The sequence below is a fragment of the Parambassis ranga genome, chromosome 24, assembly GCF_900634625.1.
Source record: "Parambassis ranga chromosome 24, fParRan2.1, whole genome shotgun sequence".
Taxonomy (NCBI): Eukaryota; Metazoa; Chordata; class Actinopteri; family Ambassidae; genus Parambassis; species Parambassis ranga.
The window spans coordinates 10,352,699-10,371,729 of record NC_041043.1 but is presented as its reverse complement, the minus strand read 5'-3'; the positions used below and the strand labels follow the sequence as shown (position 1 = coordinate 10,371,729).

Below are 19,031 nucleotides of genomic sequence, written 5' to 3'. Positions count from 1 at the left end.
ATTAATCCCTTGGGGAAGGTCCCTCAGGGAAATTCGGGTGAGCTATGATAATGATATCTAAGTTAGAATTTCCAACTAATTTATACACTAACCTGCTTACCGTGCTTTGTTTAAATTTAATATTTTTAATTTAAAAACAATAGAGGGGACTGTGAATCTTCAAGTAATAAATATGTGATGGTTGACATTTACCCACATAAATATTTTAAATATACATGAAGACCTCACTGATCACTCATAATGGACCTTATTAATTATTAATCCATAACATTTTTGCACACATTTAACTAAATGTCTCATCTTCTATTGAAGTTTTTCTTAATCATGCAAACCAACTGACCACTCCCATGACACTCTCAAAAATGAGAAATTTTATTAACTGTATCGAATATGTATGGACAAACAAACAGTGCTACAGGTGTACAGTACAAGAAATAGGAAGCAAAAAGTAGCACAAAACGATCAACTACAAATTGATTGGTGGATATCTAGAGATGGAAAAAAAACTATACTGTATCCGTATTGATGAATTATTGAAGACTTTGATGTCACATTGATGCATGTTTCACCAGCAGGGAGCTTCAGTGTTTCACATTCTGGTCATCTGTGGAGAGAAAATCGTTACCGGTCACATTTGATTGAACAATCAAACAAATATACTTTCTGTTAACTTTCCTTCACAGTACAGAATATACCCGTTTCAAATGCGTTCGTGTCGCCATTACAAATGTTATTAGACAGAACTGCTTGCTTCCAAAATTAGTTGTTAAACGAGTCTAAAAAATAGCTTGCTGTGATTTTAGAATCATTTCCAGCAGAGATTTTACACTAAGAAGTATCCTTATATGAGCCCTGACTAATTAAAAAACAGTTACTTGTAGAATATCATCACTTCATAACATCCTCTAGCCACAAGGAGCATCTATAGCCGCTATGACACCACAAATATAAAAAAGAGCAACGTACCTTTCAATAAACCTAAAAAAAGAAGTTAAGATGTTCTTCTTAGAAATACTTGGTTCGGTTGAGAGCTCTTTGCGCCAGCTGGCCGGTTTCATCCGTTATTCGCTCCCAATCCGTTTGACCCACCACAAAACCGATAGCACGCTTTCGATCTGCTTCCTTTTGTTCTTCAAGATCAGCCCAACGGACCTTTTAAAAAAAAAAAAAAACAACACATGCAGGGTGTTGTGTTATGTGTGTGAAACAGTATCAAATACATCCAAAAACAAAACAAACCCCACAATATCTTCACTAAAAAAGACATGAATGTACCCTTTTCTTTCCCGGTTCTGACATGCGTGTGGCATAGTCGTCTGGCAGCTGAAGGTAGTCCTCCAGGTCTGCCATGTGTTCACCTTCACGCTTCCTCTTCCCACTGCTGCCCAGACCGTCCAACTTGTCTGTATAAAAGGAAGACTACTGTTCAGTCATCACAACAACAGCAAAAAACAACCTTTAACCTCACCGTCATACCTGTTATTTATGAAAAACATCAGTATGATGATGCAGAACTGCCGGTTAGATTTTTTGCGACATGTTTTTTAAGTGAAAGTGGGTTTTATTTTAATGTGTTAAAATTTACAATTTAAACTTGAATAACTTCTGTAACATAATCCACTGACATGGACATAAAACATAATTCACTTACACAACATCAAAGTCAACACCAAAAATGACTTGTAAGCCTTGTAATGAGTTCATGACCTGTCTATACAACAGAGGTAGAAGGTATAAATGAACACCTACCAAGTTTGGCCTCGGATGTGTCCATCTCCCATTTGCTTTTTGGAATGTAGCCCTATATTAAAAAAACACTGCAATGGTTAAATGTCTGGGTGACACAAGGAAAGGATGGAGGGGGAGGATGGAGAAAGCAGAACGAGAGAGATGGGCTGAAAAGAGAGGAAAGTGGTTTATCAGAGGTTAACACATAACAAGCACAACGGCAGGATGAAACTGCACTGACACATTGTTTTGTTAACACTGGCATGCAGACACTTTAACTACAGTGTTACCGCAGGTTGTGACAATCTGATGTGTTCAGACTACAGCTAAATGCTCTAATAAGGACAGCTGCTTTGTTCGCCAAGGCTTTTCAAAAAGTCAGAATATAAAATGACAGTTAGCATTACAAGCTAATCGTCATGTGCTCATTACATTTTAAGGTTTGTACCAGACACTAAGGTGAGGACACATTCCTGAGTTGCTTATCATACATGCAGCTTGCAAGTGACAGTCGGTGTCAGACAGGTCTCAGTACTAGAAAAACTGATTGTGGTGAGGGGAAGCGTGTCAGCAGAGCACACAGCAGGAGGAAGGGGAGGACGACTCATTAGTACCAATGGACATTTTTAGTGACTATATCTGAAATATCAACAAAAGAGTGGATAGTGTATTACCTGCTGTATTAACATATGACTGAACTGTTAATGTCCAGTGAAACTGAACTTGTGTTTGACCAGACAACATGCGGAATGCACTGCATGTGTGATAAAAGGGTTAAACTTCACCCTGACATTACAAAGAAAGGCTTGCATCTTATTGTGAGGCTGCTGTGTAGCTTCCTGTGAAAGGTTTGCAAATAATGCAGCTGCTGTTGTTTTCACTGACAAAGAATAGAATGGGATCTTTACTGCAATAAATTATACAACAACATTAGCTGTATAATTTCAAAGCTAGCTAAAGTATATAGTTTGTGACAACTACTACTACTACTGATAACATAAAGCAGTTCCTAATTAAAGAGACAATACTGTGTTTTTTGCTGGAAAATAAGAGAATTGTCAACAATTATGTACAAAATATGTTTTAAGGAATCTTTGAAGAAGTTATTTCTGACAGCTGCAAATAATTTATATTAAGATTATTTTATGTAAGATGACCTTTTTTTAACCTTTAGTATACCAGATTAAGGAACCTCTGGATGAAGACTGAATTATCACCACCTTCAGTTCAGGTTTGTTATTTTGGTTTTTAAAGGTATTAGTGCTAGTTCTTGATGGCAGATCCAGTCCAGAACTGGGGTACACAATAGCACTATTATCAAAATCACCTTACTAAATTAACTACAAATACCTTACTAATAACTATGAAGCCCATTTTGAATGACACTGCGTTACAAGCCATTTTTCAAATGAGGCGCAAATAAGCAATGTAAAAAAAAAAGGACGGCTAAATATTACACAAGGGTCCAATCAAATTGCAACAAAATGTGCAACAACCGCACTTGGTCCCAGAACATCAGAATGCCTCTGATAACTGTAACAAGGATCCTCCACTTTATCACATGAGCAAAATCTGCCCCCCCATACTGTACATATAAAAATGTCAGAAGTTTACTATGGTACCCTTTAAGTACCACAGTCATCAAGTGGACACATCACTCTTAATGCCATGAAGAGTTCAATGTGTAGAGACAAGGCACATTTATACCATCCTTCTTTTCCGACAGGCTAATGGTACTGAAGGTATTTTTTATACTGACAATATGCCAGATTTAAAAAGAAAACTGCTGCGTGCACTGTCCATTTGCATGTATATGTACAAACTGAAGTTAATAATGGATATTCCTTCTGCTCTTTATACATACACATAAAGTGATTACAAACTGTACACTGCATATTGTTGCAAGAGATGTTTAAATACTGTAAACAAAGTGAACCATATGTAAAACAGTATCAGTGTTATTTTTCCCGCAAGACCTCGAAAACCTTCTCTTTTGTAGCAATAAAAGCTCGTCGTAAGTTTGGAGTCACTTGGTCATATGTGAATACAAAGGATTACACAGATTTCAATTTCTCCATAAAACATTTACACAAGAAGAAACCCTCAAATCCATTTCAAAGATGTGTTAATTGTGTGTGTCTTAGTGGACTACTGCACATCTTATTTTACAGCTATTTGGTCACATGACATGGAGGCTATTAAAAAATGTTGTTTTTTTCATTTAATAAATGAAAACATCCAACAATTTCTATACAAATCTTCATATAAAATCCTGTTCACAAAATATTGTTTTTTAGTGGATTCAAAAATTAAAGACTTTTCATACAAATATTAATTTTCAGTAGAAGAAGTGCTCAAATCCAATTCAAAGACATGCGTCCTATTTGTCTATTAGAAGACAACCATATTTTGTAATCACACATGAAATGGAAGCTATTTAATATAAAATATTTTTTTCATTTAAATGAATACAAAGATTAAAATAGTTTCATACATAGAATTTATACAGAAGGAAGACTCCCTCAATTATGATACAAAGAGTCTTATTTTGTCTTTTGTAAACACTGCGTCCATGTGGATGAAACGCACGTGCGATAGAAAATGTTTGTGGCTACGCCTGCACTCGTCTCCGCGTGGACAAGACTGCAAATAATCTTATTTTGTGATTACTATCGGAAAAATCTATTTTTCATTCAAATGTATGCAAAAAAATAAATGCCATGTCCCATTTGTCTCTTGGAAGACAACTGGTTATCTTCTAATGTAATCTCGCCATGAGAGCCACTGAAAAGCTACTGAAAAGCAGTGTGTCCTACTTTAGAAGTACTTGGGCATAATAAATGGAAGCTAAAAAATGTATACACAAATCTAAAATCTTTCCATATCAAATATCTATACAAAAGATAAAACAGTTGAAGCCCTTAAATCCACTGTATTATATAGGGCTGCAATGATTACTCGAGTACTCGAATAATATATTCGAGGGCAAAATGCATCGACAACTACAGTGGGGAAAAAAAGTATTTAGTCAGCCACCAATTGTGCAAGTTCTCCCACTTAAAAAGATGAGAGAGGCCTGTAATTTTCATCATATGTATACCTGAACTATGAGAGACAAAATAAGAAAAGAAAATGTAGAAAATCACATTGTAGGATTTTTAATGAATTAATTGGTAAATTCCTCTGTAAAAGAAGTATTTAGTCACCTACAAACAAGCAAGATTTCTGGCTCTCACAGACCTGTAACTTTTTCTTTAAGAGGCTCCTCTGTCCTCCACTCGTTACCTGTATTAATGGCATCTGTTTGGAGTCGTTATCAGTATAAAAGACACCTGTCCACAACCTCAAACAGTCACACTCCAAACTCCACTATGGTCAAGACCAAAGAGCTGTCAAAGGACACCAGAAACAAAATTGTAGACCTGCACCAGGCTGGGAAGACTGAATCTGCAATAGGTAAGCAGCTTGGTGTGAAGAAATCAACTGTGGGAGCAATTATTAGAAAATGGAAGACATACAAGACCACTGATAATCTCCCTCGATCTGGGGCTCCACGCAAGATCTCACCCCGTGGGGTCAAAATGATCACCAGAACTGTGAGCAAAAATCCCAGAACCACACGGGGGGACCTAGTGAATGACCTCCGGAGAGCTGGGACCAAAGTAACAAAAGCTACCATCAGTAACACACTGCGCCGCCAGGGACTCAAATCCTGCAGTGCCAGACGTGTCCCCCTGCTTAAACCAGTACATATCCAGGCCCGTTTGAAGTTTGCTAGAGAGCATTTGGATGATCCAGAAGAGGATTGGGAGAATGTCATATGGTCAGATGAAACCAAAATAGAACTTTTTGGTAAAAACTTAACTTGTCGTGTTTGGAGGAGAAAGAATGCTGAGTTGCATCCGAAGAACACCATACCTACTGTGAAGCATGGGGGTGGAAACATCATGCTTTGGGGCTGTTTTTCTGCAAAGGGACCTGGACGACTGATCCGTGTAAATGAAAGAATGAATGGGGCCATGTATCGTGAGATTTTGAGTGAAAACCTCCTTCCATCAGCAAGGGCATTGAAGATGAAACGTGGCTGGGTCTTTCAACATGACAATGATCCCAAACACACCGCCCGGGCAACAAAGGAGTGGCTTCACAAGAAGCATTTCAAGGTCCTGGAGTGGCCTAGCCAGTCTCCAGATCTCAACCCCATAGAAAATCTTTGGAGGGAGTTGAAAGTCCGTGTTACCCAGCGTCAGCCCCAAAACATTACTGCTCTAGAGGAGATCTGCATGGAGGAATGGGCCAAAATACCAGCAAAAGTGTGTGAAAACCTTGTGAAGACTTACAGAAAACGTTTGACCTCTGTCATTGCCAACAAAGGGTATATAACAAAGTATTGAGATGACATTTTGTTATTGACCAAATACTTATTTTCCACCATAATTTGCAAATAAATTCTTTAAAAATCCTACAATGTGATTTTCTGGATTTTTGTTTCTCATTTTGTCTCTCATAGTTGAGGTATACCTGTGATGAAAATTACAGGGCTCTCTCATCTTTTTAAATAGGAGAACTTGCACAATTGGTGGCTGACTAAATACTTTTTTTCCCCACTGTAATTTAGTACTCGATGACTTGTTAGTAACGCCATTGGGGATGATTCTCTCATGGCGCGACGGGATGATCAGCGTTTTGGGCGCAAGAGGCCCCGGGTTTGAAGCGTGGGTGAGCTGTACACACACACGCATGCCGGGCACGGAGGCGGTTGCGGGCTGAAGCAATGACACTGCAGCGGTCCAAAGCAGGTATCCACCAGCTGTTAGCTGCAGCCGTATCTATGGGAAAACTATGACATTTACGTGTGATCCGAGTACTCGAGTAATCGCAAAAATAGTACTCCGAGTATCAAAATAGCAGCCCTAGTCTTATATGTAAAATATATAAAAATAAACATATTTTTCTATGAAAATAAATAAATAAATAAATCATGCAAAATAGAAGAAGCCCTCAAATCAGATTCAAAGTCTCCTGGAAGACAAATCACTTGGGCTAATGACTCGGAAGGTACTGAAAAAAGTGAGTTCTATAAATATTACAATACATTATATATATATTATATATAATAACCTAAACTTCTGAGTGACTTGGAGGCAATTATATTAGTTTCCATTAAAATGAATACAGAACATGGAAATCTTCAATACAGACATATAAGTTCAATTTGAAGATTTGTGTCCTAGTTGTCTGTTGTAAGACATGAGAGATATTAAAACCATTACGAATCCTATTGTGCCTCATATTTACTGATGTAAACTGCAGAGCACAAACGCTGTAGAAACGCACAGAAAGAGCGAATGCTGTTAACATTTTAGAACACCGGAAACAAAACACATCAGTACTAATTTAATACATGCAGGCTCAAACTAAAGCTGATTTATGAACGTAATCACCTTTGTCTCCTAACAGTTAATTACTCCATTTGAGGATAATCCCACCAAAGTAGTACCAGATACTACTGTGTAGTAGTACTGAGCCACAGAGGATCGATTTTATCAAACTGGAGAGAAACTGGGGAGAATCCTTCACTATGCATAGTGAGTATCATGAGATTGGCTTGGATTAAGATTTTTAAGTTTTCTATATGTATGTTTAAAAAAAAGTATCAGAAGAAAAAACAAGTCATGTTTCAAAGCTCAGAATTGTGGACTTTTTGTTCATGACATTTTGACAGTTTCTTTCCTTGCTGTACAAACCTGCATTGAGTCATGTTTTGTTTCTTTTTATAAAAGTGTGCCTCCCAATGAAGAAAAACAATGTAGCAGGAGGGCCTGGCAAGAGCCAGACTTTTAACAAACTCAGGTTACCAATCCAAAGTGATTGAAATCTGATTTATTTCTAGTGATGCGATATATTTACATCTGTATGGACACACTAATCCGACTGTCAATCTGGATTTAAGAATAAGACTTGAATCTCTTCAGGGTATGGCACGATACATGTATAATTTGTAGGCATCCAGCACAATGACAACAGTCATGTCAGAATGCAGTGTATTGTCTACAAGGTCGCCATCTTCAGAAGCTGCTTTTAAATCCCTCCGCACTTACCTTTACAAGAGTTTTTGTATTTTTTTATTCCGATCCTAGCCTTTTGGGTTTTATCTTTCTATTGTTACTGTTGCACTATAGTCTGTTTTTTGTTTCATTATTTGTGTTAGAACTAGATTATCTAATCTTGTTTCTGTGAAGCACTGCAAGCTTGTTTAAAAAACAAGAAGTTATCATTTTCCCCAACAGGTGGCCATTCATTTGTTTTTCTTTTTTTGTTTTTTAAATAAAATAGTTATTGATGGATATCCTCAAAAACACAAAAACAAAACAGGAACCTAATCTTTGAGTAGGTCGAGTGTTGCTTTTACAATGGGATTAAAAACATTAATAGTTTGGCTTCCTATCATTTCCACTGTTCTCTTATGTAAAACTAATACATTCTACATAAATGAGGATATAATAATTCATGCTATCATTTGCCATGAATTTCATCTGTTTTGTCAGTATAAAACTCACCTGGTTAATACAGCAAAACAGCGAGATTAACACACTAATGACTAAATATACTAAAACTGTGTGTGACAGATGGGAAGACAAATAAGTGTAAGTGGCAACTATGAGGCTGTAAATAAGGTTTACATGTCCTACCAGATCACCCTCTTCTTCATCTTCTCTCTTGGGTTCCTTGGGCTCATCATCAGGATTGAAGTCCTCCATTTCAACCTACAAGCATATGTTAGTTTAGCCAAATTACAGATGTAGAACAATAGCCTGAGAAATGTTCAGTCTTGAAGCTCTTACCTCCTCTATAGCAGCATCCTGAAGCAGCGACCGGACATCCAGGCGCACCATATGGTGTGGTGAAGGCTCCCAGTTGTTGGACATCTGTGTACAGAAGGTTTTTATTCAGAGGTTCATGCCATTTGTATAAACTTTAGTGGACATCACAAAGTAGTATGTCTGTATTTGAGGTATGTGGACAGAGCTTGCAGACCTTCATTATATCTTTAAGTGTGCGCCCATGGACATTCCTCTTGGAACAGGTTTGAGTGTCTGCAGTGATTTCAGCCAGGTACACCTTGAAACAAGAATCAAACCGTCTTTAGCACTGGGCAAATTGGAACATTTTTTCTGACACATTTATGAAAACAACTTACCTCGAAACCTTTCGTCTTGGCGGCACTCCAGAACTGATCAAAATGTTTGACCCTGTCATTAATACTGTCTAAAATAATGAAGGGGAAAAAGCCATCGTCTAAGGTTTTCTTGAATGTTTTAAGCATGCTGCTGCGGTAGGTATCCTCCATCTCCGGCTCATACTCGTACTCAAGAACCTATAACAGGGTGTATTTCATTAGATTGCAGATCATTTTCAGACCTCCCAGTTGATAATGCATATCATCCTCATCATCTCCATCAGACTTACCTTGGCTTTGACCCTCTTTCCAGTGTCTGGGTCTTTCTGAACTTTTTCGACTTCGGTCATGAAATAGTCATCCAGAACAAGAACTCTTGGAGGCGCACCTCCACAGTCAACTTCCTTGTCCTAAATATGTTCAGAAGACACACATAAACATGGCTGTGAGTACTGTTCTTGTTGGTGTCTACTTTTTTCAAAGTTCGGTTACATGACTCCATTATTGACTGCACCTACCCGTATGAGCTTGGCCACATGGCTTTTTCCACTTCCTGGAAGTCCTCTCATTATGATGACAATCTGTTGAAATCATTTAAATAAGTCCTCAATATTATACTGCTATCAGAATTGCTACATGCATGCAGTAGTCATTCCTACCCTTTCAGGTCGAGATGATCTGCCCGGTGGTTTCAGAATATCATCTATATTCTTGATTTCAGGCTTCTTCTCAACTCTTGGTGGTGGCTGTGGAGGAGGTGGGAGAGGTGGTGCAGTGGGGGGCCCTCGGTCTTCTGGATAACTTCTCCTATCCACTATGTGATATTATATTACAAAGTTTTAATATATTCTTACCACAGAGCATAAATTATTGATTAGAGAGATTTTAAGTTGTTTCTGGGTATTTTTGTCACTGTGGATTAATTTGTCATACACCTTCTAAATCTTTAAGTCATACTAAAACAAAAAATCAAAAGTGATTTTTGCCCACAGGTGTTGCCAAGACAGGAAAGAAATGGCGCACAAAATGCTATTGATATGTAACTCTTTGAATAATACATCACACATTTGAAGACAACTGGAAAGATCAATGTCTGCTGATACTTATAGCTTTTGGAGTTTAACTTTGTCATACACAAGTTATTTCTCTTCACAGATGAAGAATACACTTCGGTTGCATAAACTGAATCCAACATACCATACGGTGAGGTGCTATGGCTGTAACGCTCAGGCAGATTACGGTCAAGTGAAGAGCGCTCATATGGAGGTCGATCATAGCCAGGCCTTCCGTAATGGTCATCTAGATCCCGGCTGCCACTGCGGTCCCTCTCTCGTACATCCCGGTCTCTATCCCTGTACCCTGAGCGTAGAGGAGGTGCCAGTGGAGATCTACAGGAAACAGCATTGTTATGAGTTATTTTAGTTTAGTTTAATTTCCTATAGCCAATGTCTTGTTTCAAACTGACACTCAGACTAATCACAATGTGTGACACAATGTGATAGAGTACCTGTCTTCTACCATGGGCTGTATGCTTGAATCAAAGAACAAATGGAAAACAATATTACATATGTAAAAAACAAAGGAAAAGAAAAGAAAAAAGCCACTGAAGAAACACCTTACCTGTCATCTCGCTCTCTTAGTGGAAATCGTTCTCTCTCGAATCTCTCCCTTTCATATTCATGTGGAGGCTTATCCCGGTACAATTCCCTCTCTCGACTGTACTCCCGGCGGTCCAGGTAGGGGTCTGATCGTCTTTCGTAATATGGGTCTCTGTAAGGATCTCTGGGACCAAGAGGTTCTAGGAAAACAAAGCGCTTTATCAATTTACAAGCAGCAAAAGATCCCTTTGTTGGAGTATGAAGAAAGAACTGACACTTACCTTTTTCATAGCCCCTGTCCGATGGCATGGGATCAGGCCTTAACACAATTCTCTCACCATAAGAGATCCGTTCAACAGTGGCACCGGGCTCTAAAATGTTAAGTCTTGAGTCAGAAACAACCCCCAGACCTGCATGCACAACAACCTGTGAAATCTGTAAAATCTATATAAGAGCATACCATGCCCGTGTCCATATTCAACCGTCTTTGGAATCACCGGAGGTACCGGTGCAGCAGGGCCATGTGGCTGGTAATGTGTGGCAGCAGGTTTGGTTTCCCAAGACACAGGTTCAGCTGTAGATGTTTGTGCTGCAGTCATGCCCTGACAATGACAATATAAACATCTGCCATTTAATTGCAAATTGACAAAGAAAGAGAAAAACAGAGTTCTGAAAGTTGCTCCACAATTATGTGCTGCATGACAAACATGAATTAATTCTAATGAATACCTCTTGTCCTTACACCTGTCCACTTCTTTATAAAACAATGCTAAAACAATTAGAAGTTAGTAGGTCAAACATACCTTCAGAACATTCCTGACTTCAGGTGGGATCTCCAAACCAAGAAGACCAGCAGGCAGCTCTGGCACAGGATCAGCCGGTGCAGGTTGAGGTTCAGTACTAGTGGTCTTTGCCTCTTGCAATTCCCTGTGGACCCAAAAAATAAAGATGCAGCAATAATAAATAATAGAAGCAAAATTCGCCAATACACATTTATTGTTGTGAAATTGTAATTTGTGTGAATTTGTGTAACAATAAGTCTAGAAATTACCTAATTAGCTTTAGCTCTTGAGCTGCTTTTAAGATGATTTCATGTTGACGTTGGGAGAGGGCAAGTACATTTGCACCTGTTTCTTGGGGTGCTGCTTCAACTGAGGTCCCAGGCAAGGTTGAAAGAGTTGCAGGTATAGCCAAAGGTACCTCTTCTCTGCGCTCATTCTCATAACGAGGTCTACGATCTTCATAGTCAGGGGGATACCCTCTCTCAGGCGGTGGAGGAAGCCTGGATGTTCGCTCCCATTCTGCAGGGGGTGGGTATGATGGTTCTTCCTGTCGGTATGGTGCCTCATCTCTGTATTCACGAATTCTTAGTTCTCCTCTTCCCCTGTCACGTTCATCATATGGATATGAGGGACCTCTATCTCTTTCTTCTTGCCAATGGGCATCTCTAAGGGACTCTGGTGGTGGCATTCGGGGAGGATAATCTCTCTCAGGAGGAGGATGATCTCTCTCCCACTCAGATTCATAGTACTTAGCATCATGCCGATAGTCTTCAGGAGGATATTCCTTTGGTGGTCGCCAGCAATAGCTATCTTCCCCATGTTCATAATCCTCAACATAACCTTCATTATATCCCTCTTCATATCCTTCATGTGTTGGCCCTGGCCGCCACATGCCCCTTGCCATTCCCCGACCCATAGGTCTCCTCCTTATTCCTCCCCTATCCATAATTTCATGTGGAGGTGGTGGAGGGCCTCTTCCATGTGGTGGATGCCAGTCTCTTTCCATTCCTTCATCATACACTTGCTCGTCCATGGGATCCATCATTTCATGAGGTGGAGGTGGCACACGATGCCTGCCTCTTCCTCCTTCAGGATGCATTGGATGGCCATAAGGGTCATGTCCGCGGTACATTGGATCCATTTCAGGATTATCAGCACCCATTCCATGCCCTGAGGGACCATGATCTATGGGCCCATGTGCAGGGTGAGGGGGGCGTCCTCGTCCAGGGTGCATGAAACCAGGATGGCCACGTGGGGGGCGACCCCGGCCTGGTGGGAAAGGAGGCCTCATGCCTCTCATTGGAGGTCTCCTGTCTCTCCAGTAAGGGTCTCCTTCTTCTGGGTATTCAGCTCCCTCAGGATCTTCCCAGTGCATGTCCATTCCCATGTGTGGCCCTCCTCTTCCCATTGGAGGCCCCCCCCTTCCCATAGGCGGACCACCTCTGCCCATAGGGGGACCTCCTCTGCCCATAGGGGGACCTCCTCTGCCCATAGGCATTCCCCCTCTACCTAGTGGCGGACCTCCTCTCCCCATAGGTGGACCACCTCTACCAAAAGGTGGACCTCCTCTTCCCATATGAGGCCCTCCTCTCATCATTGGAGGGCCACCCCTCCCCATGTGCGGTCCTCCTCTTGGCTCTTCATAATATTCTTCTTCTGGGAAATAATGATCTTCTGGCATCCACACTTCTTCAGAGGGGACCTCTGATTCGGGACCACCAAACTCCTCATATGAAGGATCTTGCCAGGTGTAGCCCTTCTGCTCTTCTGGCATACCCACATTCTCTTCATAAGGCATCTCACCCACATTCTCACTTGCTGGTACACTGTTTGGTCCTCCGAATTCTCCAGGACCTCTCTGCCCACGTCCTCGCCCATGCATTTGGACAGGCCCTGGGGGATGACCTCGTCCTCTGCCAGGGGGAGGCTTTGGGAGCTCTGGTCTTGACACTGTTTGGCCAGAACTTTGTGGCTCTGGTTGAATTCCAGCTGGCTTTGAATTCAGTGATGGTTTGATGTTTGTCAATGGTCCATCTGGCTGTGTAGTGTTTTTTGATGCCACAGGAGGAGTAGCAGGCACAGATGGCTGGCTGGATATAGATTTAGATTTTTCAACATTGCCAGAAGCATTACTGCCATCCGATTCTGCTGCGTTTCCTTGTAATGTTTGAGGAATGGGGTCATTTTGGACAAAAAAGCCCTCGATTGCAAGCAAGTTGTCATCTGTCATGTCTTCTGTATTGGTCTTACCATCAGTTGGTTTAGATTTAGTTTTATCTGACTGTGGCTGACTGGATGATTGTTCTGGTGTCTTGATATCTGCACTGTTAGGCTGCTGAGTAGCTGGTTCAGCCTTAAGTTGAGGGCCCTGCTGTTGGTTGAGCTGAGCCACTGGTGGACCATCAAAACGAGATAGGGGTTCAGGGTGCCTTGCAGGCTCAAACCTAGGTTGCTGCCCGAATCGAGGCTGGTCAAATCTGAGGGGACCATCAAAGCGCTGCCGTGGTTGGTCAAATCTGGGTGGACCATCAAATCGTTGCCGTGGTTGGTCAAATCTGGGGGGACCATCAAATCGTTGCCGTGGTTGGTCAAATCTCGGTGGACCATCAAAGTGATGTCTTGGTTGATCGAATCGAGGAGGACAGTCAAAGCGCTGCTGTGGCTGCTCAAACCTTGGTGGACCATCAAAACCTTGCTGTGTCTGGTCAAATCTGGGGTTGTTTCCTCTGAGACCAGAGAGAAAAGAGATATCAGAAACACTATTGCACATTTTTTAAAGAAACACTGAAGGATCAATTGTCTGAAACAACATACATACTCAGAACTTGCTATTCATACTACTACAAAACTGACCTTGGGCCTCTGATGTTGAAGCCTGGTGGTTGACCAATTGGGGGACCTGGGGGCCTGCCTCCAATTCCGGTAGGGCGACTTCCCTGCACAGGCAGCCCAACTGGTGGTCCAGGTGGCGGTCCAGGTGGTGGGCCAGCTGGTGGTTCTGAGTGTGACCCAAAGGCACTGGATTGTGGACCGTGAGATCTAGGAGCAATACCAGCTGGGGGCTGCAGCATACCTGGGGTTGTTGTCTGCTGTTGCATTTGCATGTCTTGTCCAGGGTACTGGCCAAACTGTCCCACCATGCCACTGTTATACTGGTTTGAGGCAAATGGAACCATAGCGATGAGGGTAGCCACTCTTTCTTTAAGGTGTGCATTGGTGGCATTCATTTGCTCTTGCCACTGCTTCCATTGGTGCTCATAGTCCTGCAGTTGGTCTTTTTGGGGATAGGTCTGGAACTGCTCATACCACAGAGAGAAGGAGCAATTCCAGTCATGGAATAAAGGGCTGAACTGCTGCTGTTGCATTTCATAGTGTCTCAGCTGCATTTCAGGAGTCATTGACTGCAAAAAAGAGATCAAGTGGAGGGTGTTATTGTTTTGGGGGGTATATTATTCATCAAATGTAGAACAAAGAAACACAGGAAGTTATTGGCCTTCAAAATGTCAGTGGCCATCAACGTACCTGTAGGTTTGGCGGGTGTTGAATCAGCTGTTGGTATTTTTCCAGGATCTGTTGAAGTTTTTCGTGTTGCTGCATGAGAGCCTGGTATTGCAGGCCTGCTCTCTGCTGCTGTACCTGTTGCCATTGTGCGGCAGCAGCCTGCAGCTGCTGGAGGCGGGCAGCTTCCTCTGGATCTTTTGGAACTTCAGGCTTCAAACAGAAACGTAGGAGCAAAGCATAACTTTACAACCCAAAGATTATTTCTGGCAAAATATGTGGAGTTTGCAATGAGAGGGAAGAAATGTATTTATAAATATGAGGAGGCACTATAATACAATAACCACTGTACACTGCTCATATGGCACTTCTGGCACCAATGACAACAATTCTAGTCAAATGGGATATATTATTGTTATGAACACATTTATTAATATTATCCATTAATTGATATTGATTAAGAGAGTCATGAAGAGCATCACAGTCATGGAGGGGTGGATGATTGTGGATGAAATTTATAAATGTAAAATTATGTAATCACAGGAATTCTACAGAAAATAACTACAGGAATCAAACAAATTGCGCGTGACTTACTGTGTCTGTAAATGTAGGTGACTTTCCTATATTTTCACTCTGCAAGTTTATGCAAACAATATAAACAATGTTTAGAAAATGTAATATTTCTAAAAAAACACAGATTTGGTGAGCATGTAAAGTTTGCATTGGCACTGCAAATATGTTTAAACATTATGTTTAACTTTAATTCACAAGCTAAGAAGTAATATTAAACATTAAACAATTCTGTAAAAAGAAATACTTACCCTAATCTCCTCGGGTGGTGGAGGTGGTGCTGGTGGGTCCTCTTTTGGAGGTGGAGGAGGAGGAGTGTTTTTTGGTGCCTCTGACGGAGGAAGAGGAGGACACGACTGGCCTGCAGGTAGCGACTGCACAGTGCCGTCACTATCTTTTTGATTCTGTTTTGCTTTCTCTTGCTTCAATTTCTGCAGATTCTGAAGGTGCTGCTTGTACCAAAGCTGCTGCTTTTCCTGAAATCATCCATTAAAAGACACCAGAAAGATGTTGTTCAGGTCCTTTTTCATCACGTCTGATGAAGTTGCATGACAAAGCAGCAAAAACTCTCAAGGAATGCATTTATAAATAAAATACTGAACTCACTAAAATCTTAATGGGAATTCAAGTGGGCCATTAACCTGAGAACTAATGCAAAGCGTCAGCAGTCAAAAGGTTTCATACAGAAGAGTGAACGATATCAGTATCGTAACTTTGTGTTGAACACAAAGTTATACTCAACATAGAAACATTCATCATGATGCTATGTTACTAAAAGCAGCTCTTCCTAAGCTGGATCTATGTAATTTATTGTAACATGCATTGTGAAGTTTAAATATTCAACCAAATATCTCAAAACACACAATCATAAGACATTACCTGCAAAGGTAAAGATTTGTCCTCCTCTGTCGTGGGTGCATCCTTCCTGGGTGCCTCTTGGGCTTTAGAGGCACCGCTGTTCTCTGGTGGTTTTGTTGACTGGAGATCTGGAGGTGGAGGAACTGGTTGGGGTTCAATAGGATGCGTTTGAGGCGGAGGCAGGGGAGGCTGTCCCGGTTTAGAAATAGGGGGAACTCTCGTCGGCTGAGCCAAAGTTTCGTCTTGTTTATAGAACGACTGGGCGCCAGCGCCGCTGTCTAAATGTCCTGATCCTTCCGAATGCCACGACGACCCAGAATACCCACCGGGCAATCCACCGGTGAATCCAGTAGTACTGCTGCCTTGATGTAACACAGACTGGAGCTGTTTCTGGTGCAGCATCTGCAGCTGCTGCATCTGCTGGCGGTGTTGTTCTTGCAAGCTAGAAAACAGCGAGCCGCTGGCTGGGGCCTCAAAACCGCCGAACCCCGCTGCCTGCCCGGTAAGGCTCCCGCCGGGCGGCTTTCGAGGCCCAGGTCCTCCAAAATTTTGCGACTGAGGTCCACTGTAGTTTCCCCAGGAGGGATACATTGTTATGAACAAAGCCGTGCCTTTTGAGTTCGCCGGCAGTGGAAATCAGAGTAGCTAACAAAGCTAACACCTCACACTCACCTACGTAAAACAAAAACGACAGCTACATTTTCATTATCTGACGGGGCAACGACGCAATAAATACGTTTGTTTGTACAGCATACGTAACAGTTATCCGCCAGGTGGAAAATATTCAGGGACTTATCTTGTAAAAAATATATTACAAAACGATTTATATGATTTTATAGTTGAACTGCTGCTGCTATATTTTCCAGCACACCGCTGATGACGGAAATACGTCACATGTATCTTCCGCTTCCGCCTTCTCTTCTTCTGTGTTTTCTCGGCAGATCAAATGTTTCTGTGGCTCATTGCTGCCTCCCGCAGGTTAGCATTAGGTCGCAGTTAAAAATGGTCAGTAATGAAATACTACACTTACCAGTACTGTTACATTCTGTTGTCACTGTAGGAAAAAAAAGTCACAGAAGAAATGTAAATTAAAATAAACAGTTAATTTCTCCTATTTGTTTACGTTTTAATTGCGCCTAAAAGCAAACTGTATTCCTGATTTTGCCACTAGAGGGAGACATTTACAAAGATATTTCAGTTTAACATTAAACTATTGACAAAAAATAGTGGGAAAAAAGAAAGAATATTAACACGAATAAACTATACTAATAATAAACTATTGACGAATAATAATTTCTTAATAAACACAACAGAATTTGAGCAGTAAAATAAGCGGTGGACACAAGCCAAAACCTAAGTGATTTGATTTAAATTAAATAACTTTATTGTGTATTAGTGTATTGTACATAGTAATACTGTTCAGATATTTGTTATAATAACATATAGTATATAACAATATTAAAATAGTTTGTTTGATTTTTTTTTAAATAATACTGAAACCATACAGTTCAGCACTGGTGCTGACTTAGAGGCCAACTGTGTGAGTTTGTATATGAAGATTTTGTGTTGGGCAACAGAGAGATGGGAGGAAGAGCAGCGGGGGGTAAAAGACCAGTGACTTTAGGTTGCCCTTGAGGTCTGCTACACATAAGAGTATTTTTTTTCTTAAGATCACCAGTAAATCTGTATTAATTTTGACCAGAACCACTTAAAAAGAATCGTTAAAGCGGATTAATCAAGCTGGTCCTGTTTAATGTCTCCCGTTAATTAGTTTGTCAGCAGTGTTTTAATATCGCCTAATGACTTCATATTTCACTGATGACATTCAAGGGGTGTTAAAAGAGGGGAAATGGCCCATTCAGGATTCAGTTCTTTCGCTTAAGACGCCCTCAATGAATAAGACAAGGTCACGGAGGCCTAGCCTTTAGGGAGAGATACATTATCAGGGGATGGGGGGTGGGAGAAATCCCATAGTGGAAGCTCTCTCCCCTCTAAAACAGCATGATGGGCACAATGTGATACAGTTCTGTCTTAGAACAATACACTGCACAGGGAATTCATGATACAGCTTAGGGCAGCCTCACTGTATAGAATGGCAGGATAGCCCCACAGTATACAATAATACTGACACTGGGGGCTAATGCCTGGTGCTTTTTCAATGGGAGGAGTGAGACTTATAGTGTTTTTTGTGTGTTGTGTTAATCACAGCTATAACACTTACACACACTAACACAAGTGTTTATTGACCACAAAAAACAGTAATATCTTTAAATACACTAGAAGTTTTCAATCTTCATCAGCACTTTCTAAAGCTTTCTAAGCAAGAACAAAGAAATCAGAAATCGTAGTTGCGGCTCCCAGTATTGAGGACACGGCATTTTCTCTGTGATGAAAATCCTATGTTAAACAAAATGCTCAATGGAGGCTAATGGATCCTGAACAAGTCCATGCACTGCTTCCAAAATGCTTTGTTTGACAAATCAATTTTCCCATAACCCGGTGAGGAGAAAAGTGATGCGGATTGATCGCCCCCCCTGACTTTGTTTCCAGAATATTGTTTGATGGCTGGATAGATTAATTGGTATGACATTTGAAAGCCTTCTCTTGACTGTCAGCATCCAAGCCTCTACATGCCAATCGAACCCTGGTCTAATTGTCTCTTCTATAATACCTCAATTCACAAATTAGAGATGGTGCCTCGGTAAACTACTCTCAATGTAAGACCCAAACAACATCACAACTGCTCAATCAGACGTGGCTTTGAATAGGGGGGGGGGGGGGTGATGCTGGGCTGATAAGATGGACTACATTAAAGGG

General features: G+C 41.0%; 1 protein-coding gene across 5 annotated transcripts; it reads right to left on the bottom strand.

Annotated features, from left to right (window-relative positions):
• Window positions 1-348: 348 nt before the first annotated feature.
• Window positions 349-17,098, bottom strand: ylpm1 (YLP motif containing 1). 5 transcript variants are annotated; one of them, XM_028397994.1, is made up of 23 exons: window positions 16,236-17,098; window positions 15,605-15,832; window positions 15,381-15,419; window positions 14,811-14,999; window positions 14,142-14,689; window positions 11,558-14,014; window positions 11,310-11,433; window positions 10,967-11,108; window positions 10,788-10,877; window positions 10,529-10,706; window positions 10,416-10,439; window positions 10,106-10,296; window positions 9,568-9,722; window positions 9,427-9,489; window positions 9,199-9,318; window positions 8,930-9,106; window positions 8,767-8,850; window positions 8,574-8,657; window positions 8,421-8,495; window positions 1,750-1,801; window positions 1,276-1,403; window positions 967-1,152; window positions 349-604 (listed from the first exon to the last, which is right to left on the bottom strand). In XM_028397994.1, the coding sequence occupies exons 1-22, from the start codon at window positions 16,803-16,805 to the stop codon at window positions 1,006-1,008; spliced, it is 5,865 nt and encodes a 1,954-aa protein (XP_028253795.1). In that variant the 5' UTR covers window positions 16,806-17,098; the 3' UTR covers window positions 349-604; window positions 967-1,005. The 5 variants fall into 5 exon arrangements, with proteins under 5 accessions (XP_028253795.1, XP_028253796.1, XP_028253797.1 ...); XM_028397995.1 differs by having other exon boundaries at window positions 15,608-15,832; XM_028397996.1 differs by lacking the exon at window positions 10,416-10,439.
• Window positions 17,099-19,031: the final 1,933 nt, after the last annotated feature.